At 37.0% G+C, this 26,828-nt stretch overlaps 1 protein-coding gene across 2 annotated transcripts; it reads right to left on the bottom strand.

The window, feature by feature from the left end:
• Window positions 1-277: 277 nt before the first annotated feature.
• Window positions 278-26,623, bottom strand: CPNE3 (copine 3). 2 transcript variants are annotated; one of them, XM_054282156.1, is made up of 17 exons: window positions 26,571-26,623; window positions 23,851-23,909; window positions 17,055-17,194; window positions 16,227-16,406; window positions 14,994-15,068; window positions 14,506-14,577; window positions 13,670-13,753; window positions 12,008-12,097; window positions 8,621-8,719; window positions 7,400-7,486; window positions 6,769-6,828; window positions 5,666-5,799; window positions 5,186-5,240; window positions 5,033-5,084; window positions 4,236-4,369; window positions 1,917-2,153; window positions 278-526 (listed from the first exon to the last, which is right to left on the bottom strand). In XM_054282156.1, the coding sequence occupies exons 3-17, from the start codon at window positions 17,184-17,186 to the stop codon at window positions 416-418; spliced, it is 1,602 nt and encodes a 533-aa protein (XP_054138131.1). In that variant the 5' UTR covers window positions 17,187-17,194; window positions 23,851-23,909; window positions 26,571-26,623; the 3' UTR covers window positions 278-415. The 2 variants fall into 2 exon arrangements, with proteins under 2 accessions (XP_054138131.1, XP_054138042.1); XM_054282067.1 differs by lacking the exon at window positions 26,571-26,623 and having other exon boundaries at window positions 23,851-26,189.
• Between the last annotated feature and the right edge of the window lie 205 nt (window positions 26,624-26,828).

The following is a 26,828-nucleotide window of genomic DNA, read 5'->3' as shown; positions in this document are numbered from 1 at the left end:
ACACAGCCCTGAATCCCAGGCATTGCCCAAAGGCACTGAAGTAGCAAAGAAGAAACAGCTGTGCAAGCAGGGCCTTTACACTCTGTGGCACTTGTCTGCATATGAAACACCTGTATCAAAACTGTGTTATGGTGGCTTAATAGAAACTCTTTTTTCCACTCTTTTCAAAATCAAATGCATCCATGTAAGCACTCTCTGTCAAATCAACATGAAACGTAAATACCATTACATTTTTGGCCCTTTAAAGGCACACTTGGCTAAGTGATTTGTAGGCAAAGTGATTTGTAGGCAAAAGCTAACATCTGGCATTATGATACAGAGGCATGAGTACACATATACAGAAGTATATTGAGAACCAAAGTCTGTAGACACAGCAAGTAAAGCAAGCACAAAGTCTTTCCTCTGCTCAGCCCATTCATTTTGCAGCAGGATTCTTAGGAGGTTGAAGTTTGTAGGTGCTGAAGTAGTTCACCACTTGCTGAGGGACTTCTGCCAGGACACACTGAGCCAGAGCTTCTTTGGGAGACTTATAAAAAAAGAACACCAAGCTTCAGTTTCCACCAACTGCTAATGAAGATTCTAAGGCAAGTAATAAGCACCTCCTCTAGGAGGCCAATTTAAAGTCTGACATTTTACAGAGGATTTACACAGTGCCCTTGTATGACAGACAGATGGAAGCTTCCCTCTTACCTTCTCACTCCTGTTACCATGAATCAGATGGCTGTCTTGTGCCATCTGAAGTAACAGGATCTGAGTAAAGGGCTGCCATGTCTGAAGACACCTTTTGTCACATGAAATATGCAGTGCAGATATCAGACTTCAACCATGCAAACATACTTCCACTATCTGCTTAAGATGACCCTTCAGGGATTTGTCTAAATCATCTGCAATCTTTTGCATCAAGTCTCATCCACAACAACTATGGATGAGCAGCTATGAGTATTTCTATGGAGCAGCTCTTCTGTAGATACTGTTTTTACTGTAAGACTAAATATCCATAAGAAAAAAAAAAAATCTTTCTCTAGAAACTGAAAGCATTTGAATATATAATATACTGAGCAATGACCCTAGTTAATCTACATCCAAGTGCATTACTTGATAAGCATATTCTGTATTGATTTTGCTTTCTCATTTCAGTTTGCCTGAGTTACTCAGATTAAACTAAGAATTTCTATTAAAAGTAAAAATATAAAAGCAAAATAAGAAGTTGTAAGGGGTATTATTAACAAGTTAATACTAAGACATGAAAAAAAATTAGAATATATATTAGGATGGAAATAAAAATATTGATATTATTTGCCCATCCTGAGGAAATTTTGGTGGTTTTTACTTAAGTCAACTATTTTCAACATTATGACGTTTAAAATTTGACTTCCATTGGCCTACACATACATTCTTGGATTTTACAGAAATTAAAGAATACCAGAACTTCATTCTTTCACCACCTTTTTTTTGGTATTTACTTTTATAAAAATGAAAACTACCACTACTACCACGGTCACAGAGAGTTTCTACTGATTTTGACCTCCCTGATTATAACTTAACCTTGAATTTTAATACTGCACTAAATTGTGAGACTAATTCACATTCATAAATGGGCATCCACAATAAAAATAAAAATTACCATAAGAAAAAAGTAATAGTAAGTTTTTCCTCACAAATAAAAAAATTATCCATTCACTTAATCAAGTCTGAGGGAGTTTACAAGGGTCATTCAGGTGCAGAAACTAGCCAGGAATGCAGTGCTGGAACTAGAAACTGAGGGATTTAGGGGGTTTTTTTGTATTTGATAAAGACTTGTCTTAAGAGTACATATTGGATACACCACACAAAAGCTTAGGATTAGATGCAGGACATCCTAGCAAGCCCAGCATGCTTCTACAATATTTATTAAGCGTATCAGTAAGATTACTTACATTTTGGAACTTCCTGAATGGCACAAATTGGACAATGTCTCTGACAGCTGGTTCTCCTGACGAGGACCTAAGAACTCCATCGTCACCATCGAGAAACTCCATGGCATCAAAGTCTGCTCCTCCCACACCAACAATGATAATGGACATGGGCAACTTGGAGGCATTAACTATGGCAGTTCGAGTTTGGTCAAGGTCTGTTATCACACCATCCGTTATGATCAGAAGTATAAAGTATTGCTGTCAAACCAATAAACACTGTGTTATGACAAAGAAACAGCAAACATTTAGCCATGTACACTTAGAAAAACCTACATACAGATACACATACAAACCCACAAACTACACACTGTTGTCACTTTGGCATGTTTAGTGTGCTCACTGAATTTTACAATCAAACATCTAATTTGTGGTCAGGCTTCATCTGCACAGTCTGAAAAAACTTGTAAGGACAACATAACCTTTTAAAAAAAGGTGTCAATAAGCAGCCATCATCCAAAACTCCAGTGGTATCACAGTTCTTTCCTCCACAATCTCCAGACAAACCAACAGTTTACCTATTTTGCCATTATTTGTTCTGGGACAGAAGGCAGTTTACTGAGGTTTTGGAAAGGCAACACCTTTGAAACTTGTATTTTTTTCTTTTCTGGTCTATCAATACCTTTATGAAACACTACCCTTTACTTCATTTATTGTATCCAGAAAGTGCTAAATCACACCTTTCAGTGTTGAAACACACAGCCATTTCCAAATTCATCTAATTATGTTTTCTAGCTGCTTCATGAAGTTAATTATCAAGGTACCTTTGTAGTACATCAGTAACTTAATTAACTACCACCTGAGTTGCTTCCACTATTCTGTCGGGGCTTCTAAAAGCTGGCATCCTTGCTTCTGTTCTGGAGCACCAAATATGAGCTAGAAGTACCAAGTCTGGAAATTAGCAAACACTTTTTGAATTTCCAGTGTTCCCTCACTTCATTTCATATGATTACTGAATAGCATAAATTCAAGTCCCCAAAGACTCCCCCCATTATTCCTGGAAGTCGCTCTTCACTACTTTCCTTCCCATCTGCCTTTATCTGCCTTCAAATAACTGTTCTTCCCTTATCTTGTCTGTTTAGGTATCACATTTTTTCCCTGCTTTCTGCTAGTCTGCTCCCCCACGTCAGCAAGAACATCTATAAAGCAGTTATGACCACAGAAAGCTATAAGCAACTGTAGCAGGATAGCACATCACACTGGATTTATTTCTCTCTTCTCATACTTCCTCCATACTGGGAAAAAAACCAGCATCAGAATCAAAAGCCAAGCCCAAATGACTACGATATGTATTAAATGTCAAGGTAGCAAATTGTCTTCAATACATTCTTTCAGGCAGGAAAAACAAATCTCTTGCTAGGCATACTACATAAAAGTTAAAAAAACCCAAAAAAAAAAAACCAACAAGAGGTTTGCTCCTTTCCTGAGATATAGACATGCATACATATACATATATTTATACATACATATTTTTATTTTTTTTACAGCTACTAGTGAAGGACTACCAAGGTAAAAACCTTAGCAGCCTCATGGCATATGAAAATCCATAGCTCCTCTTCAAATTGGTTTCTACAGATAAATTTACATTTAAAATAGCTAATTTTATTTCCTGATTTCACATGACATCAAATACACAAGTATTTGTTGTCATCCGTGATGTAGGATTTTGTGAACTTCCATGCATTATCAACATGACTGAATACTCAAGACTTGGTCTTCAGAATTTCTATTTTTAATATGGTCAACAACTCATGTATGAAATGTTAATATGAAGGAGGGCACAGCCCATACAGCACCTAAACCTTTATAGTACAGGTAATTATCTGTGTTGGTACCTGTGTCAGGAGCTATACCATCTACTTCTTCACTACCTTAGTTAATCCTCTCTCCCAGCTATCTAATGTGAAACAAGGGCTAGTTGAATTTTTTTCTTAGCTGAGGTTAAATCACTGTCTTAGATATAAAGGCCTAAATTAGATTTTAGCAACTGTATAGCACTGCAAGAGCTTTCAACAGAAGATACCATAAAGGTGTTGTGTACTTTTCAGTTTCTATTTCAAATCTGAAGAGTTTATTTAGTTAATTGGTTAAGAGGACTGTTATGTACAATCTGCAAAAAACAACTAGTTTTTCTCTTGTTTTAAGTGTAACAAGCATTTATTCACAAGGTAAAGGCCAACTGTCAAATGAATACACTCACAAATTTAAAAGAGAAAAAAAGTATTTATAAACAAGAAGGACAATAAAAAAGTAGAGAAACACAGAGTACCATAAAGAACTTACAGATGCTGTTTGCTGCTGAGTAGCTGCAGCAGCAAATCTTGCCACATGATTTATAATTGGAGAAAAATTTGTTGGTCCATATAACTTCACTTGAGGAAGACAGGCTCGATATGCATCAACAATGCCTTGGATCCCTAGAGAACAGAAACAGATCTTTCATGTTATTTAATATTAGATTTAGGGTATTTTGAAGCACCTGATTTTTCTAAAGCTGTATAAATCAGCTACTTGAGGTGATTTTGCAAAGATTTAAAACTAACCATGGTGGGAAAAAAAAAGCCATGAGCGATGGAAGCTTTCCCTTTGACCAATGCTTAAGGCACATACGTAACACAATTTGCCTTGTGTGAACAGACAGGCCAAATAATCTATGCTCAAGGGTGTGAAACAACTTCAGCAATTCTCTTCACCTGGCAGCTTGTGGTGGTTGGTAGTCTGATCAGAGAGGCCACACTGAGCAGGCATTAGCAGCACCACACTCAAAGCAGACAACTCCACACCAGCAGGTAAGTAGCATAAAGTGTCTTGACAGCACAAGAGAACTGTGCTGTCAAGACACTTTATGTGCCCTGTGTCCTGTCTGTTTAAACCACTTCTTTAACAAATCATTACAGAAGACAGATGCAATACAATTTCACCCAAGTAAGAAATTGGTTATAAAATTATTCCTGCTATGCTACAGGACGAAACGAATTAATTAATTACAACAACAAGCTTCAGTTCACTTTTCAAGTGTCTTGATGCTGTCAACATAGGTATTTTATTCTCTAGGTCTGATGTTACTTTCTCAGACTTACCATTACAGAATGGGTTTGAAGGATTAAAATTTATTGGGAACTCATGAGATACCTGTGAAGACACAGAAAACATAGTCAGGACTGCATATACAATCTCCTTCTGAAGTAAGTGCTTTCAGCTGTCTTAGGTAGTGAATTTACACATTCCATTACCTGAAAGGAGGGAGGAATTTGTGCACCAAATCCAAAGGCTGGAAACATCTTATCTCTAAAGAGGCAATTTTAAAGAAAACAAAGTCAGTGTCTCCCATTAAAAGCTGCCATAGTTTAGTAAGTGTAGTTATCAGTGCTGCTTTTCATCATTAAAAATGTTATTTAAGAGGCAAAATTAAACAGAAGTTCCTCACTGTAATTGCTTCTGGGACCCAAAGTAGTCTTAAATACTGAACTGGCAAGAATGCAAGCATATATTCAAATCCATGCTGCTCTTTTCATCCATTATGAAAAGCCCTGCTGGTCTGCAGTAGACACAAGCTTATACTTGCAATTATATGATGGTATTTTAGTTCTATAACTTAGCTCACAAGTTGCATTCCAGTATATCTGCAGGCATATTCAACACTAGTTTAAAAAGCTACCATAAGTGCATATACCCATCTAAAAACATGATCCAAATAAAAATCTAACACTCACGTATCATAATCCTGAACGACCATCCCGACAGACCAAATGGCTGTTAGGTATTCGTTAACTCCATTAGGGCTGAGGTAATGCAGAGAGTCCGGAGAGCGAGGGTCTCCATTGGAGCCTGTAAAATCTATCCCCACCTGCCAAATGTAGCATTCACATCTCATTGCTCTTAAAGGTTAAATTATGCTTCTTATCTCTGGCAAAGCCAAAGTGAAAACCACGAAAGAGTAGTAAACACGACATCTACAATTGTAACAGGCACAGTACTTGGATGCAGGTTTCTTGGAATATTAACACTCTTTAAACAATGTCATAACAAAACCCTCAAAAGCTCTGCAACTCTCCAGAAGGGCCAAAATTGCTTTCATCTGAATCACAGAATGGTTTCGCTTGGAAGAGGCCTTAAAGATCATCTAGTTCTAACCTCCCTGCCATGGGCAAAGACAGCTTTCACATGACCAGGTTGCTGAAAGCTCCATCCAACTTGGCCCTGAACACCTTCAGAGATGGAGCATCTGCAGCTTTTCTGGGCACGCTGTCAGGTTTTCACTGTGTTTACTTTCAGTTACTACTCACAGCAGCTCTTCAAAATCTGGTAAATTAATTTCATTCTGTATCTTGATACACACACACCTTTCTTCTCAGAAGTACAACTAGTCAGGCTCCACAGAAGCCTCCCTGACTTCAACAGATCTTTTTTGCTTTGGTGATGAAGCACGTTAATAAGGCGAAGATATCATACTGTTAGTTGTGATGAATTTGGTTCACAAATTACATAACTTAAGGGTTCTAACCCATATGATGACCTCTGTGTGCTGCTTTCAAAGAACAGTAAATTTCTCACTGGTCTCCATCCACACAACTTAGCTAGTTCCTAATGAACATAACCAGAGGTTCAGAACCATTTGCCAAGAGTAAAGACTATTTTTTTCTCAACAGACTAGAAGCACTCTGGCAAAATAGCATCCAGCTCCATGCTATGGAACAAAAATGAAGTTGACAAGGAAAAAAATACAATAATCTAAAATAAAGTACACAGCCAATCAATTCTATACTTCAATTTGCTCCAAAACTCAAAAAGTATTCATATAAACGATTTAACTTACGGTGAAATTCAGCTGACACCCACCCATGATGTAATCAAGGAATGTGCACTCTACAATAATCTAAAAATAGAAGAAAGAAATTTTAGTTTTTTCAATGGGAGAAAACCCAGCTAATATTATTGTAGCAACTTCTAAGGTTCCAAATATGTTGGTTTTACCCATTAAAAGCATTAGTTTTGCCCTAGAGCTATCCCACCCACTCACTGTAACCAAGATATTTGCAACACATGCTACCATACAGTCAGCATGGCTGCATGACAGCATCAGAATCAGGCCTTTAACAAATCTACAGACATACACTAAAGCAGCTCCAAAACAACTTTCCTTTATAAAATAACACATTATGACAGAGTTTTTTACTTTGCCATAAAACAGCGAGTTGGGAAATGCAGTGGTTCAGAAATTACTTAAATTGGTAAGCCACCTTTCTCTTCAAGATAAAGTGAAGGGACAAGGGAGGACAGGTATGGAATTCAGCTCTCAATTTGTCATTTTGTATGAATCAGAGTCCCTTAAATATTTACTGTGTGTGGAACTTTTAGACATTTTAAAGTTTCTTACAGTTTGAGGATGAAGATGTACTAAATAAGAGTTGTTATGCCTTAACACTTAAAACCAGTGTTTTACTGACCTCACAATGTTTAACGCTCACAATGCCAGAGTTTTTATAGTTCTTTTTCTTCTGTCTTTTCTTTTCATTGATGCACTCAAATTCAACCTGCATGAATGCAAACAAATGCAACAAAAATATTATCATATCTTTTATGTAACAATTTTAATCATCTTTTATTTCAGGATTCATACTTTGGGCTTATATTAAAAATGAAGTTCATTTCATAATCCAGCAAAATTAAACCCAGAATGCCCAATATCGGCAAGAAAAAAACATTCTCAAGATAGAAATCCTCTCTTATCCAAAAGTCTACAAACACATTTGTTTTGACAAATGTATTTCAAACAAAGAAAGAAATTCTGTACCATTCTCCCTCTGAGGATTCTGCTAACAACTTTCTTTTTGCTCAAGATATAGCAATTCAAACAAAGCATCAGTGTTTCCAGAAGCTGTGGCTGCAATGACTATTATTTTTCTTATTTAGTATAAATACAACACTCAAAATATTAGGAAAGTACAAGCATGCACTCTTGTTCATAGATCCCAGTATTTTTCATGCAGAAATAGTTCTGGAGTTTTTACAGGTCTAAAGGAAAATGTGGTAAAACATCTTGATATCACACATATCCATAAAACAAATACTTTTATGTTATATTTGCTATGCCAAATTTTGTCTTCGACCCTGCCAACTCTGCCTATTAAAAGGTTTGGAAACTATTATAGTTCATAAAATCAGGAAGGGTAGTATCACTTTAGAAGAAAAGCCATCTAATGTAACATAGCTGCATTTTTGTGCACCGTTGTAAATACTGAATTTTCTCATATTCACTGAAGTGTACATAATAGTTAATAAGTGCCACATTTTAAAATAAAGGATTAAATAATATTTGAAAAAATACTACCAGCTTCGGTCTTTTAGCTGTAGTTAAATTTGTGCTGCATTCTCTCTTTTGACAATCCAAGTTTTTTTATTTCTGTATTTTTATGATTAGTGAATTTTTTTTGTGCTGATGGTGGGACATTTAGATACATAATAATAAACTGTAACCACAACACTAATCCTAGGAAAATGGATGAACAATGCAAATGCTGTTTTAGCCTCAACTACAATAGCAATGTCAAGGCATGACCTAGCCCAACTTGGAGGTCACCCATGGCCAGGTGACCCAGGTTTTGCTGCAATATGAATGGAACAGCTTATCAAGAACACCCAGGCACCTTAGACTGTGTAACACTTACAGGTGATGACCGAGATGCTTCCTTCAGTTTTGACATCGTTGTTTGAAAACTTCCTATGAGATCATGAGACCCATCACCATCATAGTCATAGCACTCAACCTAAAATGCAGCATTACTTAGTGTTAGTAACAGAAATGGCCCTACAAAAGCAATGAACACTGAAATGGCAAACCTGAACATCCCAATCCCTGTATCTTTTATATCACAGAGTTTTTCTTGCATTGAAGTTTTAGAACTGCATAAGGTTGCACTTAAAAAACATTAAAATTGGGTAGATGCCAATACACTCAGTCTTGAATCTAATCTTCTACTCAAGTGAAGGAGAGATGGGAATACTAAGTAGTGTCAGGTCTTACATGAGCAAGTAACATCAATTATATTGAAGAACTATGTTTTGAGAGAGATGGGGTGTTGGGAAGAGTAGGAAAACAACACAGGGTTTTTTACATTCATCATGAATCTGAGCATCCAGCTAAAAATTTAGTAAATCAGTTATGTAAGCCATCACAAGAGTTTTAGTAACACTTTTATGTTACTTCATTAATCTTCAAAATAACACAGAATTCATAAACATATGAAGGTTCAGCCCTGAAGCTAGAAACAATATATGAATTTTTATTTTTTAAGATTAGAAAACTTAAACAGTGGATCTGTTAAACTTTGATCTACACTTCATGGATCTGAATGTGAACTAAAAATCTCTTTTCTTACAGTGAGAGTTGAATGATAAGCTTTATTATTTAATCAATGCACTCTTCTAACAGCCCAAACTGCCAAAGAAGGCAGAAGTGAAAAACAGTTTGTTTTTTTCTCTTTGAAAATGTGATCAATGTGCCTTTCTACATAAAAAGCTGGTTATTTATCTATAAAAGCTTATGTGAATTTCATCCACTTCTGATATTTTATTTCAGTTCAGCAACACAGACATGAGAGCTAACTTAATCAAGCCACATAAAAACATACTAAAATAACTTAATAATGATGATGATAAATAGAAACAATAATAAATCAAGAGTCAAGTAGGTATTCTGCATTACTTGGAATCAAAATGCAAACTTCGAGAAAAATGTTCAGAGTATGTACGGCTTAAACTGAACAGCTATTTGCATGTCCATCTTTCAAGACTAAAAATATTGTAACTTACATTCAAGAATCAATTTAACTGATTACTTGAGCATTTCAGATAGAAATAAAAAAGCAAAACAAACAACTTCAACACACTTGAGCTTCTAAAAGAAATTAAATTTCTGACAACAAACAGGAATACTGAAGTACAAAATATGATGTGTAGATTGGGAGTTCTACTGCACAGAGCATACCTCTATCTTGCAGTCTGCACTACTACAGCATTTTGAATTCACTAATAAATAAAAAAATGCATGCACATGCACTGAACAGCACCTTTAATTATACAAGCAGCCAAAGAACCAACAGGCTAATTAATGTTCATGGCAAATGCTATGTAAATTCTTCTGAATGCCATAAATTATGCCAATCAAATACTCAGCAAAGTGCTTCAGTAGCTGAAATTTAAAATGTAACATATTTCCTGACCCAACAGTTCTGATACCTGCTAGCACCGTTAGTAAATGTATCTCCTTTTTATTTCAAAGGCATAAAAATTTGTCTTGCTTGATATGTTTGACCCATTTAAGCCGATTTTTAATATTTATTCCAGACAAGAGAGAAACATTTCCTTTCCTTCCATATATGCCCTCCTGGACATGCAATAGCAGTAGGGAACAATGTGATTGAACATATTTTTCCGAGCAGAATTAGGCATGCATGTTCCAGATGAAAGACTCACATTTGAGACACAGAAAAACTTCACTGACTGCAAACACACTCACATGGAAGATAACCATGAATCCAGAAGATAAAGGATCAACTTGGTTTGTGCACTGCTGGGCATACACAAACTAAGCCTTTAAAGAGGTGAAAAGCCACTCATAGAAAAATTGCTGGTTTTACTTACTATGCCAAACAGCCCATTACACATGCAACTGTATGCATATAAAAGTGTTAAAGGCATTGTTTAATCTTTCAAAAACATTCCATAATACAATCCTGACTACATTTTAATGCTTGAAGTGATAGATCCTGCATTTCTAAGTTAAGGCATAATCAAACTGCCTGTCTGCAAGTCTGTAACTATTCCAAGACAAGTCTATTTCCTCTGGATATAAACCTGCACTTCCCAGGTAAGATTTCAAAAAACAGATGACAGAGCTGAGAGTAACTCTTCACAGATACATTTAGATCAATGGTCTATAGCTTTAGTATGGCTGTTACTGAAAAGGAGAAATATATTTATAGTATATGGAGATGTAAGAGCTATCACGGCTGTTTTGGGGACAAGAGGAGCAGAAAGGAATGAGATGGAAAAAACATAGAAGCAGCAAGGGAAGAAGGTTCTGGGCTTGTAAAGTTGTTCATTAGTAACTCCTCTATAAATATGCATTTAAATCCATTCAGGTGCTGGTAACACCCAGATCCCCGTGGCTGTTAAGGATTTTCCAGGACTGCCTCAAGCCATATGACTAATACCCATTACATGCAAATCATGCTCTAAGTTTCCCTTCCCAGAGGAAGAACATCAAATATAGAAGTTTGCTGCATTTGGATTTTCAGATTTCTTTTTCAAATGCTAAAATACCTGGTTTCTAACATGATCATAATAGCTTATAAATGGCATTTTGATTGGCTGTTTAGCTTCAGTTCCACCCCTAAAGGTAATTCCTGAAGAAAAATATTCACTAGTTAAACACAATTTATTCTAGATAAAATTGGAAAATAGAAAACATTAAAACCCTGGTAGAACTACTACTTCACAGGTTTGATTAACTTTCTGACAGAAAATTCAGTTTTATATGAAGAGAAAAAGTTGCTAAAACTGGTATTCACAAGTTGTAGCTGACCCGCATCTGTTAGCTAGTATATTAAGTGTAATTTATTTTATCAGGCAGTATATTAAAAATTGTTGCACCAATAACAATGTATTATAAGATCCATCACATAGAACAAAGCATACTCTAGCCTTCAACATGCTTCTTTCACTGCACAGTAGCTAATACTGGTGGTGTTAAAGATAACGTTAGAACTGTACAATAAAAATAAGAAGCTGCATTGGACGTTTCAAAGACACTTGTGTTCAGCTGCTTTCCCAGACTTTCAAAGACCAGCTTCTACCACACAATACATCACAAATGTGCAGTGTTTTCCTTTTTTCCCCTAAAAAATGTATCTGTGTCTTTCAAATAAGAAATCTAATATTTTCAATTAAATTTGAAACAAAAAACCTGCAGTAACTAGAATAACACATCTTCCCCTTGTTACATATTTTAACTTTTAATGCATTAATTTATACACACATTTAATATATGTTACCTTGATTGACTTATCCATGTCACTGTAACACAGAGAATTGAGAGAGATTTTAAAGGGCCTCCAAACAGGATTCAGGTTGTTTTTAATAACCTGTTGGGAAAAAAAAAGGCAGAACACCATTGTTCACAGGGGTGGAAAGTAGCAATCATAACGGGTCACACCTTCATGCCGTGATTTTTGTGTGCAAACAACAACTGACTAATGCTGCTGTCAATGCACTCCAAATCCCAATACACAGGATAGAAATCAAGCTACTCTTAACATGCATGCTCAAAAAGAGATTTCTCTTTCAGCTCCATTTTTTGCTAGACTTCACTATCACCTACTTATATCCCTCAGCTACTGCACTGTAAAAAGTTAAATTTGTCATTACAGAAATAAGATACTAGTTGCTTTCTTTTAATAAGCACACATATATACATACACATATAACGCCATGCATTACTAAAAATGTGTGTAAAAATATTACATTGCAATTTCTGAATACATCAGTGCTTCAGAGATTACAACTCGCTCTCATTTTTTATTTATTCTGAAATTTCATTTATGGAAATATGCCCTCAAGAAATTCATGGTGTAGTAAAGTAAGAACAGTGCATGAGGATAAAAGGCCTCTCAAGTTAAACACTAAAGTGTTATTTACAAATAATACTGAAAGATCTCCAAAATTTGTCTTTATCTGTAAATATATCCAATACACCAAATAATGATGTAACAAAAGCACAAGAAAGTACACATAATATGTGCTACTTAATTAATAACACCTTACAATAGTAATACTTTCAACACTGTAGGAGTGTTGTGAAAAATCTCTCTTGAAAATAAAACCAATAAAAACAGCAGCTAGAAAAAAAAAGGGTTTTTATAACCAGTAACATAAAGAACTAATCCACAAGATATTTCTAGGGTGAAACAACAAATTCTGGATTTATTCCTAAAGTTGATGACTGAAATCATAATAGAAAAGATGCACCTTAAGCAGAAGAATCACCTCATAGAGAATCTGTAAGTCTGACAAAAAGGATTTATAGTTCTTCAACATCCATACTTCAAAATGAATACAGTCACCACTTCCTATGGGTGTAATGGGCCCCTGAGCTGCCACTGCAGTGAGACATTCTGAAAGTGCTCTCAGCCTGTCAGTTGCTGTCACAGGACCCCTACCCCTCCTCCTGGGTGAAAGGCTGCTGCTGCTCAAGCACGTTTCCCCTCACTCTGCATTCTCCTTGGCTTGCCCTTGCTATGCAAGCATTTAGCACCATTACTTTCACTAGTAAAGGGTACAGCCAGGTGACACTTTCCTAAGAACAGCACAGTCAGGAATGCCCAAGTCCTACCCCAGCACTTGGTAGAACTAAGTAAATGTCTCTGAGTATGCAGTTCTTTTTCAAAATATTTCTTTTCTCCTAGATTGCTGAAAGTTGGAGGGGAAAAAAAAAATGTTTTCTTCCCAAACAGAATGGCATATATCGAAATCAGCATAAAGAGAATAAGGTAGATTTCCCAGAAAAGTCAATGGAAGAGATGATGCAATTTCTAACTAGTCTGCACATCAAATCTAGGATAGTCAATTCTTTTTGTAAGGCATTTTATATCTAGTGCTGTGACACACTGGAAATTAAATAACCTTAACCTCTTTGTTGTTAACTGAAAATATCCTACCTCTGTTCTGTGAACCATCACCCAGTTTCCATCTCCAGTCTGCTTGTGGAATTCCAGATAAGGATCTGACTTTCCAAAAAAATCCTGTATTTAAATAACATGCAATTATTTCAGAACAGCCTTTAGAGTGAATATCATTAAATTCCAGTTAACACACACTTAGATTAACAAAAAGTAAATTCGAGGAACAAAAGCTTTAGATGATGAAATGCAAATCTGATTATATTACCCCCTGTGAAAGAGGAAAAGAAAGTGGTGAATGTCCACACATCAAACACCTGACAGCTCAAGCAAAATACTTATACCCATAAGTACTACAGTGGATAGACTTAGGAAACTAAGGAGTTAAAAAAAAATGAAATCAAAAGGTAAAAATAGAAACATTTTTCTATTATTTTTCTAATTTTATTTTTTAAAGTCTCTCAATAGCCAGCTCTATAGTAAACATAAATTCATACACACCAAATACACTCTTCACTATTTATTTCAGAGAGGTAATGGGCAACCATTTACATATCCATTGAAACTAATGGATATAGAAAACTCCCTTTTATTTATGAATAAATGTAAAGATTTACATTTAAACAACATTACATGTTGCTCACAGACTACCCCTGAAATGCATTTATCTTACTTAGAAATACATTACAATTCATTTCAAAACAGTCAATGAAGTTACTCTGCAGGAATCTTACTTCAATTTCTTTTTTAGTATAAGTAAAATCTTAATAGATTTTACTTTATAAGCAAAAAAGAGAAAGAATACTCAAATGTTTCCTGCTTTGACAAGACTCTGATTTACTACTTTATCAGAGAAACAGCAATCACTTAAATACCTTATTGTCCAGTTTCCTTGCTTCTAATTCCAATACAACCACCCTGTTATCCTTTACTTCTTCAGCTGTAATCTAGGTAGGCAAACAAAATATTTCAGTTTACTCATATTCACAGAATTCCTATGACATGCCCATTAAAAAGGCCCCCGTGTTTTCTCACAAGTGAAGCATTAAAAAATGGGGGGGGAAGGAGAGGAACAATTTGATTTGACACTGGGATTTGATTCCATCTATTTGGCATAAATGATGGCACTGACAAAGATATGCCCCAACCAGAAGCCCATTGGATGCCCTCATGATGTTTGCAATGGGACTTATAATTCAGAAGGCGGACTGCTATTTGATGGCAAAGATAGATTAGTGGAGGAAAAAACTATGCTTTACAGCATTATAGAATAGACTCAATGTATTCAAGCCACTAACTAAAAATAAAACCCAGAAACAATTAAGGATGAGCTCTGAAGACATTTATTTCTTAACTCTCTTACCGTAATGCTTCCTCTTCCAGCAGGTTTGCCATTTTTAAGTACTAATGGTTTTGTCAGAGTCCTGCTAGAAACTACCTGCCAAGACAAAAATTGAGTATCACACATTATTAAAACAATTTAATAGATTTTCAAAGGAATTAAATTAGTTAGTGAGGTATTTTCATTTTAGTAATTTTCCTCTTTGTAAAGATGACAGCATCACATTTACTTACCATAATCTTCTATAAATAAATAGGTTATACTTTATTCACTTCAAAATTTTAAAACACACATGCAGATGAACATATGCAGAGCTTCAGGAGTAGTAAGAATTAAAATGTTTTCTAGTAACATGACACACATTAATGGACAAAGATAATACCTTAGGTTCCAATGTCAAATTGTTCTTTAGGTTCTCCATACATACCTTTAAAATGCATGCAAGGCATATTTCATAAATGGATGCAGGAAATAAATTTATAAACACAATGCCTGTCACTCAAAAAAATAATCAGCCTTCCCCTGCACAGTTTCCAGCTGATTTTATTTTACCCTATTCAGGCAATGCTTCCTCAGAAGTGTGTCTACTCCTTCTTTATCTTAAGAATGAACTATTAATTTTTAATTGACATTGAATTTCAGTTCACAATGCCTCTTTATTTTAAGTGCATTATAAGGATAAATGCTTAAGATACAGGGGAAGAAAAATCCCAAGACAACTCTTCTGAGAAGTGCCTTTGAAGGATCTATTCAAAAGAACAAGTTTAAAAGAAGCTGCCCAATTGTCATAGCATCAATAGCAGAATATGAGTGGGAAATAGAAGTAAATCTACAGCTGGCAGAACTAGGATCATTGCTTGCATCGAGTGGAAGGCAGATTACAAGGATAACATGGTCTTTGTGAGCACTCATACGTTGTTCTACACTGATTCTCCTTTTTGGGAGCATAAAAATAGGAATTTGTGTATTAGAGTAAATAAATAGCAATTACTACAACTTTGTGCTCATTGAAAGCCCACTTACTTTTAGCTAGCAATCCAACAGTCACCTAGAGCACATTTCAGGGCATCATCTCAAGACCTTTTGCAAATAAAATGCATATACACTGAACTGAGACTTGAAAAGTCAAATGAAGAGCATCCTATTCAACTTAAGAGTACTCCAACTACACAAGAACATAGTGATAAACTCAGGGTAAAAGTGGCTAATGATTTTCAGTAACTTAATTCTAAGGGAAATCATCTGCATGCTTACCTGTCCCAGCGTACATTCTAATTCTCCTAAGAAGTCATCATCACTCAGATCATAAGTTTTGTTATCAATGTCATATATTCCAAACTTAAGTTTCTGAACAAGCTCAAAATAATAATCAATTAAGAATTTCTTGGAAAACTTTGGGTTCAAGGAATTCTTAACTCTTTCTGTGCGATCAACCTGAAATTAGAAAGATACAACTTTATCCAGTATTTAATAAACTGAACAAGCAAGAAGATCAAATATGGTATTATTAAATATATTCAAAAGTTCTTAAAGTACAAAGGAGTATCTTCCTATAAACCTTTCATTAAATATAAGTTATATTACAAAATATTATATTATATATATACATTATATTTCAAAATTCACTGCTCTAAGTTAGGGATACTTGACCTATTTTTCATCACTCCCTCTAAGGTGGGACCTATTCCTGCACAGGAAAGACCAACATAAAATCTTGTATTGTCACATCCAGGATGAGATCCCAGTTTTGGAATACTGTATTTATAAAAGCACATTAAATCTCTTAGAAAGCTTCTTGTGTTGGTCCGCATATGGCTGGGGAACAGTGCTAAAAAACAGACAGTTTAAGTATTTAACAGCAAACGATTATTCATGTGCTGCCCATGTAACTATTTGTTGTGGTTTGACATAGCTTGGTTTTTAGTTAAGGGAAAAATCCAAACCTACTAGACTATTAGAGTTACCATCTAATAAAAAGTACTCAAAAGTGCTGGTACAAAATTAAAATATTTTAATGAAACCATATGCTGTAGTGTTTTAAAAGGTCCTGCAAGCAGATTTGTGAGAAGCATCAGGACGTACCTCATACCACTGCTGACCACTTGTGTTCTGGAGAAGCACACACAGAGGGTCTGACTTGGAACCAACATCTTTATCCAAGAGATTGGTGCAGGAAATAGTCAGCTCCACCTTTGTCACACACTGCGCCGCCATTTGTTACACTAGAAAGCAGCAACAGAACCCACCATTAAAATGGACTAAAAAGCAAACAATAGGATTGTCACAATGCATTAACTCTCTTACTGATCACAAGAAGTGTTAACTTGTCAAAAGTGATAATTTGAGGTTACAAATGCCAATTTTAAAATTTATAATGTACCAACATTATTATATCATTATTACTGCCACACTTTTGTTTTTTTTCATACCAGTATAAAAATTAATTTCAAAATCTGCTCATAAAAAACAAGATCAGGTTTCTAAGACTGTCCAAGGAACCAAATGAAAAATGGGATATACCTCAAAGAAGGCACAGTGGTTTGAACTGCTGACAATAAAACTTCAGAAGCTTTAAATGAAATTTAAAAGCCCACATGAATGCCAGTATCTTAGAGATATTATTATTAATTCCATTAATAGGGAAAACACATTGTATTATATACTCCTCTACCAAATCTTTGTAACAAAGTGCTGAAACCATAAGCATGGCAGAGTTAGAAAAGTCATTTAAGCAGGTAACAGGTTATCTTGCTCTAGTAAATCTAAAATAAAACAACTAGAAATTTTAATAATAAACACTTTGAAGTCAAGTAAAAACAGAGAAATTGGGGGAACTGTTCTTTGTGAAGATCCATTAAAAAAAAAAGGAATAGCTGAAAGCATTTTTACATTTGCTCTTTGAGTACCTCCATCACTGTCCACTGGACAATGTTCACTAAGACCAATACATATTACAAACCTACAGAAAAACTTGATTATCAGTTATGAATCCCACATTGGCATAACATGCATTTGCAAGCCCAAGAAGGTCTGAGCACCAGATTATTTTCTATAGATATACATATATATAAAAATCTCCATAATGATACACTTCAAGGATAGAGTTGATAATTTCCATCAACTCTTAGGGAAGTAAACCTCTACAGTACAATTGTCCTTGACTCAGAGACTAAAACTTCCAAATCGTTCCACAAGCAGCCTACCCTGAAAGCTCCCAAGCCTCTTTAGTTTCAGGTTTGCCTTTTTTCCAGTAAATCCACAGTCTAGACCAAGTATCCCTCTGGATTAATTTATCTTAGAAGTGCATGAGACACCAGAGAGAACAAGGCAGAAGGAAAGGCATCTGCTTCTATCTGGTCAGCTCCCTAGCAACATAAACATTCATATTTGAATATCAAACTGTACTTAACCCAACCCAGCTCTATTCCTTTCACTGTATTCATAAGACTTTTCATGAAAAGGAGTGATTTTTTAGAGGAAAATGGGAATAGGAACATGGAAAAGGCAAAGAAGAAACTGAAAATAAAAGAAAGAAAACGTTGGGGGGGTCTGTGGAAATTTTCCTCAGGCTTCTTCTATTCCACTAGGGCACAATTCACATATCTCATCTTCATTTTGCTATCTCAGTGATGAACCTTTAGGACACTGAAGTACATACAAATTACCTGTAAAAGAAACACTCAAACATCCATGCACATATTTTAAGAAGCGTGTCAGATTCATAGAAGTCCTGATGCACCTCCCAAAACCTAAATGTCATTTCTTCCTTGAGTATCTTTTTGTTCCCTTGACTTTCATCAAGTTTAATTCATTGACCTTGAGGAGGAAAGAGTGAAGGTCCAAGTACTAAAATAATTTTTAGACCAATGTTTTTTAGGCTTAGAAAGCACACCTCTTAAAAGCAGTCTGTCCCTTTATTCCTAGCTCTCTTTTTATACTGGTATTTTCCACTCTCTATTGCTTTCCTGGCTGCCAGACCAAGCTCATTAACAGTCAGTGCCTTTCCCACAGAATCCAGTGCAGACCAGTACCTGACTCTTTAATGACAGTATTCAGAAAAACAAATTTCTGCTGACAAAATGATGCTCTAACTCCCACTGATGCTGCAACAGCAAGTAGAAAGGGTTTGCATGAAATGCAACAGAATTTAAACTTGAACTGAGATGCATTTTCAAACCAGTCCAAATTTTCTTGCTTCAACTTGTCTGAAACTCCTCATTATTAAGAGTTCTTGAAAGCACACAATTCTTTTGTCAAGGTAATATTTCCAAAATCACTGGTAAATGGACAGCATTGAGTCAACATAAAAATATGGTCAGCTTTTTCTTTGCCTGTGTGTGTACTCACACTTCTTGTACAACTCAAGTACTTTTCACATGGACACATCAATTCTGTTACTTCCTCTCTTCCTCCATGTCACCAACTCACCCACTATGCATTTAATGCAGGAAAAGAGAAGATTAAGAAAGAGGTGCTGTGCAAAAAGCATCCTTTAGCATAGAGAAGGGAAAAATAAAAAGGCTGATTCCCTTCCCTGAAATGGAAATGCTCATTTGAGATCCAACAATTGTGTCCACATTAGATAAAAGACAACTTGTAACAAGAACATACATTTGTTTAAGTGGAGGACACTTAAACTTTAGATAAAGAGTAAAACTTCACAAATCACAAGACAGTCCTTCAATCAAAACCTGTTTCAGTTTTGAAAAATCCAAGATGAAAATTAATGCAAGTCATTTTTCTAAGAAGTTTTGAGACTATTAGGAATATATAGTTGTATAATAGGTTGAAGAGGTCTGTAATACGAATACATTTCCAGAAATAATTTTGCTATTTTACTAAAAAGAATGTTTCTCCATAAAAACTGGTACATTTTACTGCAAATAGCTATACTGATTTTCAGTAACATTAAAAATGTTAAAAGTTAGTAAAATACTTACTAGCAAGAAAAAGTCATGTCTCATTAACCTAAAGGAGTATTTAAAGTAGGGAATCTTAGTAAATAAGAGATACTTCTCTTACCACATGGCACACCTTACAGAATTTGCAGAGGGTACACATGCTTCACAGGTGTGAAGTCAGGAGTCTTTCAAACAGCACTACCTGCTAGGGTTCTGCTCATGCTGCACAAATCCTCATCGTCCCAAATGCATGAAAGGAAGAATTACACAGATCGACCCAATTCTTTTCACTTCTAAAAGCCCATGTTAGCTGAAAAGTTCCCAAGGTTTGAGAGGTGGATGGCAGGGTTTTTAAAGATGATAACCATTCTCAAGGATCAGCCACTGCCAGGTAAGCAAGCAATCTCTTCTTGAGGACTTGATGTAATAAAATCTGGCAAATTGCCATATTTTCAGGATGGTGAAAATAAACCATGGATGCATTACCTCTTGAAATACCATTCTACAGCACATCTAGTAGGCAAACTAAATGTAAAATATTCTAGCTACATGACCAGATTACTTGAACATTTGGAATTCTGGAATAACTTATCATGGACAGATTATATTGTTCAGACTATGGTAGGATAAACCTCAACTGCCACTAAGTTATAACACATAAGAAGAGATTTAGTTCTTGAATTAGTGTTATTAAAGTAGCTGTGCTCCACGTTGGTCATATTTAATTAAAACCTTTGCTTTTCTCAAGCTATCAACTTGCCCTCCATACTATAAAGGGAGGCAAAGCACATCAGAATGTGTGCAGGTGATAGCTCCATCATCCATTTTATTGACATAGCTTTCATAGTCGCAGAAGCCAGGCTTTAAAAGGTATATCTGAATAAGAAAAGACTGAAAATTACTATATATAACATACATCTGAACTGCAGTGATGTAAAGTCACAAGAGACCCTCTGCCACATCTAGGCTGCTTGAGAGCATGATTAGGTCAACTAAGAATATGACAAGTCTTTCTGTTTGAGCTGTAACTATCAAAGGAAAAATCTAAGTCAAGGACTTGTCTTGTCTTGCAGTTTTATAGATCAGAATGTTCTTTGAACTCCAGTGATGATTCTAACGAAGATAAGTGGTAGACATCAAACAACTGAGTCATTGTCTTTTTTCCAACAGAAGCTGCAAACATGGCATTCTACCTGGAAAGGAACAGATCTATTATCAGAATGATCTATCTAGCAGCTCAGTTGGGAACTGCTAGACTGCAGCAATCCTCTCTGTGCTGCAATGTCAGAGGACAGTATTGGCTTGCCCAGACAACCTTGCAGAGCATTACAATGACAAGTTCCCAATTATAGGTGCATCCAGTCTGACAAGCAGAAATACCCAACTAAAAGACAGAAAAACTAATGAAGTGGGTTTGGCATCACTGCCTTTAGTCACAAGTCTCAAACCTGTTCTGATGAAAATTATTGCTGTCATTGAACATTTCCTAGCTCCTGTGAACTGCTAATGTCATCAGATCAAAAATCTGTAATTTTTAGATATCTCAGGGCCCAAATGAACACAGAATGGCCATGAGAAACTTGCAAATGAAGTCTATTCCTGATCAGCTAATCTTCTTGCCACAATGCTACACACCTAAGCATTTTATGTCAGCTGTGTGCCAAACTGAAAAAGGCAGAAAATGCTACGTCTGCTGCAAGAAGCTGACAATGAAATTATGACAAATGGATGCTTCCTCTCGCTGATAAGTCTGGCAGCAACACAATTGCTAGTGATCTTGGGCTACATGCACATAAATATATATTTTTAAAATCTCAAGGTAACCATTCAGTTTTTAAGGAAACAGAGTGCTTCACAGGAAACAGACATTTCATATGAGGTTACAAAAGCTAAGACTGTTTCACAACCTAATTTCATCACCACATTTGAAAAAAATCCCCAAAAAACAGCTTCTCTAAAAATCCTACCTCCAAACTTGAATTATGACTCCTCTTTTCAGTTTGTTAACAAGCAATACAGGTGGAAAAATTGTCCAGCTGATGTGCTGACAAGCTAAGTACTAGAAGCAGCTTGAGTCATTCTGAATTTGAAGAATCGCACAAAATCTTGAGTGTAAGCTTTATCTACTACAAAACTGATACAACTATCACTTCCTGAGAGATAGCTCAGGAAATATGTATGAGGTTCACTAACATCAAGTGCTGCATCCTGCATTTGGGTCACAATAACCCCATGAAGCACCACAGGTTTGGGAAAGACTGGCTCAAAATCTGCCCAGTGGAAAAGGACTTGGGCATACTGGTCAACAGCTGGCTGAACATGAGCCAGTGTGTGTCCAGATAGCCAAGAAGCCAAAGGTATCCTGGCTTGAAGCAAAACAAGAGTGGCCAGCAGGACAAGGGCTGTAATTCTGCAGCTGCTCCACTGCACTCGGAACTGGTGAGGCCACACCTCAAATCCTGCATCCAGTACTGGCCCCCTCAGTTCAGGAAGGACATTGAGGTGCTGGAGCATGTCAGAGAAGGGCAACAGAGCTGGGGAAGGGTCTAAAGAGTATGTCCCATGTCAAATGGCTGAAGGAGCTGAGGGTGTTGAGAAAAGGAGGCTCAGGGATGATGTTATTGCTCTGTACAACTCTCTGAAAGGAGGCTGTGGCCAGGTGGGGGTTGCCTCCTCCAAAGAAACAAGTGACAGGATAAGAGAACATAACCTCAAGCTGTGCCAGGGGAGGTTCAGGTTGGACATCAGGCAGAATTTCTCCATGGAAAGTGTTGATAAGCATTGGAATGGAGTGCCCAGTGAGGTGGTGGAGTCACCACCCTCAGAGAGGTTCAAGAAGCATCTCATTGTAGCACTTAGTGCTACAGTCTAGTTCACAAGACACTGATAGGTCACACATTGGACTTGATGATCTTGGAGGTGTTTTTCAACCTAAATGAATCCATGATTATCATATTCACAATTTAGTATAAAGGAGGGAATTAGAGCATTCTGAACTAAACAAGTAAGATCAGGCTGATAAAACTCTAATGACCACACCACTCGTTTTAGTGGGGATTATGTCAATCAAAACCACAAGCTAATACTTAAGAAATCTGAGATATATGCATACATGAGAATGGAAGCATAGTTTTCTGTATGGGAAATGAATCACCTATTTATACAAGCTTTATGATGCTCTACTGGATTGGTAGCACACTGGTATAACAAGTTAGACAACTATTTGCAGGTTTTTTCCGTATATAAAAATCTATCAGTAAGTTACATTGCCAAAAAACAAGTTTAGAATTCTATTTTGAAATAAAAAATCCACTGCAAAGAAATTATTAATTTGACTTATAGGACACCTGCTCACAAAATTACTTCAAAACAAGATATTTATTTCTAAATATCTTTCTGTTGGCCTTTTTTTATATATTTTATTTTTTTAATCCTGCATACATGTGTTTTCCCTTTAGGCACATCTTTAAGACTTAGTTCTTCCCAGCATCTTCCTCACACAAAAGTATTTAGGTGATGTTTCAAGTGAGCTAAACTGTAAAAGGTAATATTGTGCCTTGAACAAGAAGATTAAGAAATACAGATCTCCCGACTTCAAAATTCAATTATTTTAAGCATACAGCAGCAACCAGAGGAACACATGTTCCTTGATTATATGTTTATATGCTTTATCAGAGTATACCAATTATTTCATGTAAAACCATCCATCAGCTATGCAATGTGAATACTATCTTAAATTGTGAGTTCTTCATTGCATTTCCCTGTGTAGAGCCACTGACTAACTGACTACATAATTAACATTACGCACAAGAAAGAAAAACCTTTATATCACTAAAACTTGCTGTACTTTACTGTAGAAACAAGATGCAGGTGAAAACATGCTTTAAACTAATCCTTTTAACAGTTCTTTTCAAGGGATGTTGAGCTTCTTCACTGTCAAAAATATTAGTTCTTAAAAATGAGCTACAGTAACTTACCACAGAATTCTGCCTCCAGGCCTCTCAGCAAAAGGCTAAAGCTTCAAGCAACAGTACCACTAAAAAGCGAAATGAAAGGAAATTAAAACCAAGAATTGTTATTCCCATAGATCAATCAAAGTAAAAGGTTTGAGGAACTACAGTTTCTCTTAAAATAAATAACCTGTCCAACAGTTTTATGTGTCCATGACAGCAGCACTGTAAGGATTAGTCAAGGGTAACTCAGAGCCTTTACTAGATAATAATATATGCTAAATATTATAAAAGTGCAGCAAGAGGAGCCCTTTGAGATTTTAAGAACATAGACCCAATTACTGGTTCTGTCGTATTCATTAATTATTTTTCTTTTCAATTAGATTAGAGTAAGTAGATCAAAATCAGTAGCCCCCAATGTTGTTTATGCTCTAATCTGTGCATCATTACACAGCTAAAGGATGACAAAGAAAAGTCCACGAAATCAGTATTCCACAGTGGTCCAGCACATCTCAGTATAAACAATAACATTTTCAGATCAACTATCACAAAATTGCACTTTACTGCAGCCCAGAAGTATTTCAAACCTTCCTGTATGGAAACCAAGCGCTCTCCAGTCAGCTGCCCTCCAGCTCTGTATCACAGCAGCCACTTGCACTCAGCATTCCCTGCACCTGGGAGGCAGCAGTCATGCTCTGCATATCCACAGGCAGTGGCTCCTAAGACAGGCACACAATAATCATGCTAATTCCTGGAACCATCACATATGCTAATCTCTTGCCATGAGGATTTTTTTAAAAACCCTTCTGGGCAGGGGAAGTACCAGAAGCAAACTGAACTAAGTCAGCTGCCTCCCAACTGTGCCTTTGATAAAGCACTGAGTGAAAGTGCACTTGATCCATCTACAAGATGGAAAATGGATCTAAAGGGTATAGTCTCCTTCAATCAGAGAACAAAGTACGATTCAAATCAGTAAAGACTATTCCTTAAACAGAAGCTTGGATCCAGCAACCAAGCTCCTAAAATTCCTCTATTCATAAATCTTTCAGACACTTAAGAACGCCCTTTCAAAATGTCTGAGCAAAAGCATCTCATCTAAAGCAATATTAAAGATAAACCAAAGAAATCAAATAGAATCAGAGTTAATGGAAAAGACCTTTAAGATTATAAAAAAAACACACCACAGTTCTACTTCCTGCCTACTTGCTTGCACAAGCCATACCACACCTTCAAATGTCACGCTAGGAAGGGCCAGTATTAATCTTTGCCCAACTGATCTATGAACAGAAGTAATATTCTTGGGTTTAACAGGAACCAAGATCTACAAACACTAAGTTGATCATATATTACTTATGTTGGAAGAGCATCCTGACTTTCACAGAAAAATAAACAGGAAGGAATAGAAGGTATCCTACTCCCTAACTTCGTCCCTGAAGGTATTTCATTCAGGAAACCATGTAATGACAGCAATTGTTCCTAAATCAAACTAAGGTAAAAAAAAATTAAATTCCATCCCATATATGCGTACAATTGAGATTTTAGTTTTATTATCCCTAACACTAGGGCTTCCCTTTAGCATTCCATTCTGGAGAAAAAAATTGGCATAAAAGAAGACTGTATGAGCACTGTGGTACCAATTCTGCTAGTTTGGATTTCTGGATGACATTTAATAATAGCTTAGTTATTCAGCCTACCAGAAATAGCTTTTTGCTTTTGTTACCTGAACTGAAATTAGTCTGACAGTCACCTACAATGAATCTGTATAGTTTAATTTTAAGACATTTAGCACAAACATACTTGTTGCAAAAACACTGTATTCTTCCTAACACCACAACAGATAAACAAAAGGACCTCTGTTAAAGGACTCCTTTAACATCTCTCCTACTTTTTTTTCCTTCAAATGCTTTTTGGTATTCTGCATGCACTTCAAAACATCTTTCCTCTACGAGTATGCCTATATAAAGTTACAATTTAAAGCTCCAGCTGCAGGGAAAAAAAAAATCATGTGATTAAGTTTGACTGTTTTTTACTTTTACTAAACAAACTTTTGGCACCAGGACAGAAATATCTTTAACACGAACCTTCAGGGACATAACCCTCCGGGAAAATAAATATAAGTGTTGGAGGCAGGGCAATACATATTACTTTGAGGATACCTAATGTACTTTGAAGATAGGAGTACGTAAGGAAAAGTGAAGAGGTTTCACATTTTAAAACTTTTCCCTAGTGGAAGAATAAGTTATGACAACATGAACATTATCTAAGATTTGTCTTGTATATATTATGCAACTACAGTGAAGAAAGAAAACAACCACCCACTCAAACCAGCAGCTCAGAAAGAACAGCATGCGGTTTTCAGGAACGATGCTGACTCTCGAAACCCTCCTCTCCCAGAGGTAAGGGCGCTTTTCAGAGCGGCGTTTACACCGCCACAGAGACCGGCACTACGGACTCAAACCTTCAGGCCCACAGCTTTAACTTCACCGAGTTCCAGCACCCGCGGGACGGGGACGGGGCAGCGATTCCTCGATCCCGCAGCAGCCGCAGCTGGCAGCGCGCTCCGCTCCCCCCGCAGGAAGCGGGGCCGCAGCTGCGGAGACGCTTCACGCGAGGAAGGGCGAGGATAGCCCGGAGCCCTGGCCGGCCGTCCCAGCCCCGCACGGGTCCCACTGGACGGGGCAGAGCGGCCAAGAGCTCTAGCCCCGCGGGACACGGCGGCCCCAGGGCACCGCCGGCCCCACCCTCACCTGCAGCGCGGCGCCTCCGGACCCCCGACCCGCGGCGGCCACACCCGCGCAGCCGGACACGCCCCGCCCCGGGGCGCAGGCGCAGAGTCCCCGCGCGCGCCCCCCCGCCCCGGCCGGGCCGGCGGCCGCTCGGGCCTGGCGTGGCTCGGGGCCCGGCCGCGCAATGTCCGGCCCGCGGCACGGCGGGCTGCCCGGCCGGGCCGGCGGCCCTTGCCCTTGTGTGCCCCCGAGCCCGGGCAGGGCCGCGGGGCGGAGCGG

The sequence above is a fragment of the Melozone crissalis genome, unplaced genomic scaffold (assembly GCF_028551555.1).
Source record: "Melozone crissalis strain CALT ecotype California unplaced genomic scaffold, PUWL_Pcris_2 ptg000002l_1, whole genome shotgun sequence".
NCBI classification, from domain to species: Eukaryota; Metazoa; Chordata; class Aves; order Passeriformes; family Passerellidae; genus Melozone; species Melozone crissalis.
This window is presented reverse-complemented; position numbering and strand designations above follow the sequence as displayed.